The 9,578-nt window shown below is 34.0% G+C and overlaps 1 protein-coding gene across 1 annotated transcript; it reads left to right on the top strand.

Annotated features, from left to right (window-relative positions):
- The first annotated feature begins 1,315 nt into the window (after positions 1–1,315).
- Positions 1,316–8,745, top strand: LOC133173159 (uncharacterized). The gene is made up of 3 exons (XM_061308100.1): positions 1,316–1,496; positions 7,589–7,801; positions 8,509–8,745. Exons 1-3 carry the CDS (start codon positions 1,363–1,365, stop codon positions 8,660–8,662), a joined length of 501 nt encoding a protein of 166 aa, XP_061164084.1. The 5' UTR covers positions 1,316–1,362; the 3' UTR covers positions 8,663–8,745.
- The last annotated feature ends 833 nt before the right edge of the window (positions 8,746–9,578 follow it).

Below are 9,578 nucleotides of genomic sequence, written 5' to 3' on the forward strand. Positions count from 1 at the left end.
TTTGTTTTTATTTTTACAAACTACGATAATAGCTTGATCCATGCCTCAAGTACAGAGAAACTCTTGTCAAACTAAGAAATTTACGTCATCTCAGTAAGTACAGCGAAATCAAGCTGGCTTTCATTTTACATACGATGTGTTATTTTGGCAAGATAAGTTGCACATTCATTTATCTTTTTAATATTTTTGAGAAACGAAAGTATTTAAGTGTGTTTTAAAAAGAACATAGAGTACATGTATTCATTCATCGAGATTCATTTGTATTGTTTTAACGTGACGTCATAATAGCTTTCTCGAACCACTGCATAAGCTGACGTAAATATGGGAGTCCTTAAACTAGCTGCATGTTTTTTTTTAATTCATATGAAGCAAAATTTATTCACAAGCTTCTGTATGAGAAAAAGGTATCTTGCTGTGGCCTTCAATTAAACATTAATATATATATATATATATATATATATATATATATATATATATATATATATATATATATATATATATATATATATATATATATATATATATACCAATATTCATTTTTACTCATGCGTTAATTCGATATACCTTATAAACTCGAAATTGAAGAAATCCCAGAGTCTGTAATTGAACTGTATTATATTTGGATATTTTACGAAATAAAATCCCATAAACCCATAGTTTTTCTTCAAACAATTTGAACCCACGAAAATGTTTGGTTTTACAGTGAGTTGACGTTTCTGGGATTTCAACAACCTCGTTTAAAGTCAGCATTTCGTAATAATTACAAAAATCATAATTTCCCACCTCTTGTTTTTCTGAGGGTCTGTTTTTGTTTTTGCACTGTTCATAGATTTGTATTGTTTGTAGCCTTTTTTTCAGGTCGATCACTGTTTGTTATCTTCACCTTTGTAATCACTATTTATACTGTAAAAAATTGATTCTGGCAATGGGTTAACTTAAATGCAAAGAATGATGCTTTCTATGAATACAAGTGTGGAATTTAAATGTAAAGTTTGAACAAAAGTGTTCCAGTAGATATGCCTATGTGACAAGCCCATGTGATTTATACACCAATAACACCTACAGAAATAAAACATTCCTCAATTGAAACAGTTGTAAAATTATTAATCAACCCTGATTATCTAATAAAAAATCACCGAAACTGTGAGTCAACCTTTTTCCAGTGACATATTATGTCTCCTGTATTTTACACGTGTTGTAATTTGAAATTCTAAACTTGTAATTAGATCGCTGTTATATATACCATGCTTTTATGAATAAATTTAGTTGATAGCAAGATTTTCGAGGTATAACCTTGCTGCCTTTCATAAAAGTTGAATAAACTTGTATTTCATCTTTCATCGTTAACCTTTTTGAAGAAAAATGGCAAGAATCCACATTTTTCTCGCCTTTTCTCTGATGTTTGTTCTTCAAGCCTCGTGCAAAGATTGCAAAACTCAATCGTGCTTAAGGAAGCTGTATAATTCTAGAGTTACCAGGGCAGAATACTGGATAAGGTAAGCTCATTTCACGTAATTCTTTCAAATGTCATTCTTGGTGCGTTTAAAATAGGTTTATGCCCTTAAATACCAAATGGTGTAATAAGTTTATTACTTTAAATCGAAAACTCTACTGCATCTGCGATCTTGAATGCTATTGCCTTACAGGGTACGAATTATTGCAGATTCCCTATTAATCAAACAAACAACAGATATTATTTTGCTTGTTTAATGTGGCGCTTCTGGCCGCGGTGATCAATTTGCTGGGGCTACCACAGGGCTGCCCCACAATCAACAATCAATACAACAAATGTGACGACCCAAATCGGGCGGATCATGCACTGGGTAGGTCACAAGTGCATGAACGTCACCAATTCAATTATAAATCAAGTTCAATCAATAAATCAATAATCAATCAAGTTCAATCAATCAATCATCATTCAATCAATCAATTCAATATCAATCAAGTCAACTGCTTGTCAATTACAAGCCAATGCACAAATTCAAATCCTGAATTTCAATTTACATGTGCAATAGGATAAACAATGGAATGAGCGTAAGAATATGTGTTGCACTCCTCCAGTTGCGTTGAGGTGCGACGGAATACGCAAACACACAGAATTACCACCGCGACATCGGTTGAAGTGGACGCTGTATCAAGCAGGCAGTCATCACGGATTACGTAAACACACAGAATTCACCACCTTGACATAGGCTGATGTGGACGCTGGACCAATCAGGCTGTATTTACGGAATGAGCAAACACACAAAATTCACCATCGACACATAGGCTGGTGTAGGTGCTGGACCAAGCAAGCCGTCCCTACGTACATATAATATCCGAACACACATAATCCACCACCGCGACATAGGCTGTTGTGGAAGCTTGGCGAAGCAGGCAGTCTTCAGCTACAACGACATAACAAAAAGCAGCAGTATTTGTTCTAAAAACAAGAGGAGGGTGGGTGGGTAAAATTTAAAACATTGCCACAATTTAACTCCCAAAAATTTTCCATGACCTTACCGTTTAATCGATTCTTCTAGAAAGGAGGTAGAAAAGAACTCATTATTAGACTATATACAAATGGACCTAAATTATCCGGAATGATAGCTTGTGACTAAGGGTGAAAATTTATATTTATCCGAATGTACGTAACTTATCCGGAATAGATAAACATTACTAGGGTTACTGAAATAAACTCACTTATCCGAGACCAGGCTCGTATAAGTGGTATTATTGCAGATTCCCTATTAATCAAACAAACAACAGATATTATTTTGCTTGTTTAATGTGGCGCTTCTGGCCGCGGTGATCAATTTGCTGGGGCTACCACAGGGCTGCCCCACAATCAACAATCAATACAACAAATGTGACGACCCAAATCGGGCGGATCATGCACTGGGTAGGTCACAAGTGCATGAACGTCACCAATTCAATTATAAATCAAGTTCAATCAATAAATCAATAATCAATCAAGTTCAATCAATCAATCATCATTCAATCAATCAATTCAATATCAATCAAGTCAACTGCTTGTCAATTACAAGCCAATGCACAAATTCAAATCCTGAATTTCAATTTACATGTGCAATAGGATAAACAATGGAATGAGCGTAAGAATATGTGTTGCACTCCTCCAGTTGCGTTGAGGTGCGACGGAATACGCCACTTGCAAGGGCCATGAATACTCGTGTCTACCACGAGTAAGAATGGAACTGCAACCGCCACCAATGGGGGTGCCAAGAACCATGGTGACGGCGGCAGTACCTCAACGCAAATGGTCACCGTCGACCAGGGCCTGCTCATTCATCAATACAACTTATAAAACAAGTGACTTATTAGTCAATTACTTTTCAATGCATTAAAGCAAAATATGAATTTAAATCGTCAACGGTCATTCACCTATTCCGTTATATGTGTTGAAATGCAATTATTGACTTGTGAGAATAAAATAACTCCCCGTTTAATCTAAAATTGTGGATCCATACCTGCACTCTATTCCCTGTCCCGTTGGTTTATTTTATCGTACTACTTACCTACTAGGTTGTTACTCCTGTTACGCATTTTTATGGCTTTTATAAAAATTTAAACTATCTTTGCAAGTATTGGTTATAGTTGTACTAAAAAGTGTGGAGTGTATCAGACCCAAATTGAACAAAAACGAGATATTTACGTCATCTCTCAACTTAGAATACTTTTAAAAACAATATTTGTGTACTTAACCCCCCCCCCCTTCTCATTTCCCTAGCTGCATAAATCATATTTCCTCTTCACAATTTATCAAACAACTATAATCCATAGTAAAATTAAATAAATAAATAAATAAATAAATCATTGAAATGAAAGAAAGTAAAAATATGTGAGCCTTGTAACAACTACTTAATGGATGCCTAAACATGTACATTTCATAGCCAGCGTTTCAAAGCTAAAATAACCCCCCTGCATGTTGGTGGCAAATGTGCTTTAGCGGTTGCTCCCCAATTGTAGTGAATGAGATTTAAATTTTGTATTCTACAAATAATAAAACATATGGGCATGATATGCCGTATCCAATACTGACTAAACCTGCTCGACGTTTCCCTGAAAAAAGGATAAACACCTTTTATGACTGGTCATGGAAGTACTTGCAACTACATTCGAATCGTTAAACTGTTTTAATTAAAAATAACTGCCAAGGCTTATTAATTTAATCATTACCTATTAAGTGTTTTAAAGTACGACTAATTTTAGTTTTATATAACCTCATGCCACAAGGGTAGTTTAACCTATTTCAAACAAAAGGAAGAATACTTTATATCGCTATTACTTAACGTAATGAAACTCTTTTGCGTTGAAGGTAGGAAACGTTGATTAATAGCTGAGGACAATGTGCTATAGCTATTGACTACACTATGAGATCGATCACTGCAGATTTTTAAGGGACATATAATATAAGAAAGAAGCCCTGGTGAAATACCCAGCTAAATGTTCGTTGCACCACGCTATGAAATTAAAATGCTAGCTCTCTTGTGTTAATTTTTTGTGGATATTTCCCGCTAAGTAGACTATTCTAATAATAAGTTTAATCATTTTCTTTCTGATAAACGTTATTTTGGAAGTCTAAATATTCCGAATACTTTGACTTGCTTTCTGAAGTGCAACCATCGGCATTACATTGTACCTTCGGCATACTTATTGTTCGTATCATTCAATTGTCACTAGCGTAAACAATATATGTAAACAACATGTTATGCCCCGAAAATGAATGGAGATTTATAAGTTTCTTGACTTTATTGCAAAACAGCCGCAGTAAGTTATACAATTCGAGGTAATTGCGATACTAAGTGTTCTGAGTATTCAAAAAATATCTGTAAGGGAGTAGTTTTATCTCTGGGAAATTTAGGTATAATCGTGGACCATTGTGTATTACACCAATTATACATGTATTTGGTAAAAATTAAACAGAATGATAAAATTAGTCTCAAGGCTTAAATCCCCATTAGACACTGACATAGGTGTGCAATAAAATAGATAAACACAATAAAATATCCGAGAAAACAAATTCTTGAGTACGCTGCAACTCTTTGTCCATGGGTATGTGCGGTGGAAAAAAAACTGGTATACTTTATAAGGCATACTTCTGGACATATCTTGGATATCCCTTACCAGATTAGCTTAAAATTGAATGTCAGTGTACCTTAAATAAATGGATCAATATTGTTTTGACAACACATAATTAACTCCTTGGTTTTGACTTTTCTTATGTACTAGTAAATTCAATATTGCAATTTCATATCAACCTATTAAATCTTTAAATAATAATAATAATTGATTCATATATAATTTAACTGATTATTTGACAAGCTTTGTTTCCCCGTCTCGTCGAACACATTAGCAGACTATCCATTCAAAGATAGCCTGATAAGCAACATACGGAGCAAGTACTGGGTGCTGCTTATCCTAGTGAGACTCCTGACCAATCACTTTTATAAATCTGCCTATCACAGTGCTCTAATAGCTTAACTAAATATCAGAACAAGTCCATCCGACGGAGACGAGAAACCAATTTGATTTTGACCATCTTTTTTAAAAAAAAAATTACATTGTACCAGTTTATTTGAAATATGCCCCCCCCCCCCACTTCACACAAAGACTCGCTTAACCAAATTATACTTTTCCCTAGAATGTAATCTAATAGCTGCGATTAATTGAAGCTGGATTAGGATCTATATCATTTGCCAATTCCACTTTTATATCTAGTATTAACACAACTGCAACATTTCCTACTTGTTTCTTTTTTGCAAATCTTTAATTACTATTTTAATGAATTACTGGGGAAGTGATAAGGTCATGCTTTGATGGAAAGGAATGTTGTGCCCATTGCAGCTGTTGACTCACTGATAAAGCTGTCTTAAAAAAATAAAATTAAAAATGTTGACCTGTTTTTGGTAATGTACCTGAAAATAAATAATCATGGTAACATACATCTGTAATCACTATCAATTACTTAAGGTTTTTTATGTACTTACTGCCTTTTGTACCAATATAATTTGCTCCTTGCTTGTGCCTGAACCCTGCAAATTTGCCTATCTATTCTAATGCATATGAAAAATACTTTTCCACAGCTTTGCTGCAGTTTGACTGCTCACTGTGAGACAAATGCTTGCAAAATTAATAAGAAATGTTTTCATCCTATTTCAATAAACTGTGATTTTGCTTTCATTAGTTGGATTTTTATGCAGAAATTGACCATGTGGACCAAATGAGCGCCCATATGATGTGTAACATAATATACAAGTTAACTCCCATCCCATTATGTAATAGGAAAATCAGTTCATACAATATCATCCATAAAACCTTACACCTTTTTGTTTTCTTAAAAAAAAAAAAAAAAAAAAAAAAAAAAAAAAAAAAAAAAAAAAAAAAAAAAAAAAAAAAGGAAAAGATAACAAACAGTACTGTTCCAAACCTTTTCAAAAGACCAACAAACAAATGAAATGATACAAGTCTGCAAATAGAGCATAACACTTACACAATTTAATAAACCTCCTCTCAGTACACACAGTACTTTGATTACTTGAAAAGTGAAAGTGCACAAATTCTCGTGAATGCTTTCTCCGATTTAACGACGATTACATTTTGTAAAATGCGAATCAATATACCTCCTTCGAACACGATAAATCTATGTAGAAAACAAACTAAAATCCTTCTAGTAAGCCCAGCTTCTGAGAATATTCCGTGTTTTATGAAATTACCCCCCCCCCCCGTTATAGCTATGATGGACTCGAAGTTTAACATTTCGCTCCTAAAAATAATAACTCAAGTTAAACAATCATTTGACCCCCAAATTGATCTTAATATATTCCTGTTACATGTAAAGTCTCACAAATTACAACATCGCGTAAAATCAATTCAATTTACGAAAAAGTCCAATCAGGCCAAATCCAAAGTCAAACTTCGCCATCGATACGTCTAATTTGCTTTGAAACTACAAACCTCAATAGTTATACTAAAAATCAAACTTATTTGATTTAAAAAATTTAAAACATTGCCACAATTTAACTCCCAAAAATTTTCCATGACCTTACCGTTTAATCGATTCTTCTAGAAAGGAGGTAGAAAAGAACTCATTATTAGACTATATACAAATGGACCTAAATTATCCGGAATGATAGCTTGTGACTAAGGGTGAAAATTTATATTTATCCGAATGTACGTAACTTATCCGGAATAGATAAACATTACTAGGGTTACTGAAATAAACTCACTTATCCGAGACCAGGCTCGTATAAGTGGTAATATTTTTGAAAGAACACCAATATCTTTAATTTCAATAAATGTCATCCGGATATCACTCTTCTCATGTTATGTCAATTTCGTTCTTCTCAGAGGTTAATGTATCAAGATAAGGAATGTAAATTAGCAATGGCCAATACAACATCACAAAAACCTGAGGTATATTCTTGCAGAAGCTTCGCATTGTTATTGAATAGGCGAGTGGTAGTTTATCAGCTGGTTTGCTGTGAGGTCTCCCTTGATGTCTGATTGCGGCATGTGAAAAGAACAAATCAGGACAAAATGAAAATTGTCATATCCCGCTTCCATATCATAGTTTCTTTTTTAAATTCAGACCCTTAAGTGGATCTGGAAGTTCCGGAAGCTCGGGCAAATCAAGCGGAGGCCGTGGTTGGTGGCGTGGGAAACGAAGCTTTGACTATTACTTGCGCCATGCAGGAGTTGTTGTTACTGTCGAGAATGGAGACCGATGGTTGATCCATAAGGGGTCGGATTATGGTGATTCATCTGACACTGTTATTACAGATGCTGGTTACATGTCCGGACAGTAAGAATTTTAAATATTACTTTTTAGCAATGCGTTTTAAAGCCTCTTAACAGTTCTAGAACCCAATGAGTGTCAGTGTTACTGGGATGGAAAACTCCCAAAGGGCACCTGTGACCAAGTATTTTGAAAGGCTTAGGGAGGTTCAAGCGCAATCAAAACTAATGTGTGTCTTAGTTGTATAAAACTAAAATGGCGGGTCTTTATGCCTTATTCCATCAATTTCATTCAAATAGATGATGACCCCTTTGCAGCTAATTCAAAATATTTGCTCACTAAGGCCACAGGGGTGGGATACCATTTTCTATGCATAGTCCTTATCAGAAATTTCACTTTACTTTAATGGTCCATTAAACTTTAAAGCCTTTTTTATATTTTCTTTGGGTGAAAGAAAATATCAAAAGCATAAAAATGAAAAGGGACATCCTCTCATATTTTGATAATACCCTATAACCTAAAAGAAGGAAAAGACTTCTTTTAACGTTTTAACGATTGATAATTTCCTGACCTAGGCTATTAAATCTGTACATGTGCCCTAATTTATTTAAAATTTATTATTATTTATTTCGATATGGGCAGATTGTTTGTTTAAAAACAATCATAAACCAACTTAATTTGGTCATTTCACATACTTCATTGCCTAAATGAAGATCATCAAATTTGTCTTTTAAAACAGTGCCAGAAACTTAAAGTTGTTTAATATTTAACAGATGGAGTCAGCTGAAATCCCGGTCGCTTGGTAGCTGTAGTTACACCGTGAACACGTTCATGCAGAATGCACTGATATCAAAGCCCTACAAATTGATTGGGGCTAACTGCCAGACAGCAGCAAACAAAATGTGGGAGCTAGTGAAGAGGTGTTAAAATAGAAATAGTAAACCTGGAAGCATTCTCACCTTGAATGTACCTGTAGTAACAAGAATATTCAATAAAATTTGCAGAGTTCATTTGAAGTTTGTTTATCTTTATTTTGGGTGTGACTCATAGTAGAGTTTCAAAGGTATCGTTAATTGTATTGTGAAAGTTTGGTTAAAAATGAGACCATCTGACATCATAATAACGTTACAATTACATTTTTTTATACTTAGACAGTAAGTTGAAAAGTGAATCAAAGAATGTCTCACGATTTTGTATCACTAACAGGATATTCGTGAATCAAATGGTTCAATTAAATAAATATGTGTGATGTGGTGGTGAAATATATAAAGTGAGACAGGGAAAAAAACTAAGCGTCATTAAATGTAAAATGAGACGACAACGAACAGTGATCAATCTCAATAACCAAGTGAAGAATACGAATTTGAATAGAACAAAAACACGGACACTTGGAAACACAAGAGATGGGATCAGGTTCCTAAGATAAGTAAGCATCCCTTGTCGACAAGTCACACCCACCGTACATCCATCTGTATCTAAATGGAGAAACCCGTTATCACGGTATAAAAACATAAGTATTGAAAAGTACACTGCATCATTATTTTTTGAATACCAATTTTCGTGGGTTTTCTTGTTAAGGCGATGCACGAAATCAACTTCTCATCAAAATTTGTTGCCTCCATAATGATTTATAATAATAATAAAAAAAACCTATTTTAGCATAATATTATTTGTAAACAATGAACAAAAAAAAAAAAGAATAAACCGTGATCTGACATAATATTTATTGTGAAATACTTAATTATGGTAGATAACATTCTACAAGGAGATTAAGAAACTACAAATAGATCTAACATCGCGAAAATTCCAATTGTATTATCCCAATTACGTAAAATTGTCTTCT

The sequence above is a fragment of the Saccostrea echinata genome, unplaced genomic scaffold (assembly GCF_033153115.1).
Source record: "Saccostrea echinata isolate AGI-Se365-2 ecotype Australia unplaced genomic scaffold, CSIRO_AGI_Sech_v1 ptg000056l, whole genome shotgun sequence".
NCBI lineage: Eukaryota > Metazoa > Mollusca > Bivalvia > Ostreida > Ostreidae > Saccostrea > Saccostrea echinata.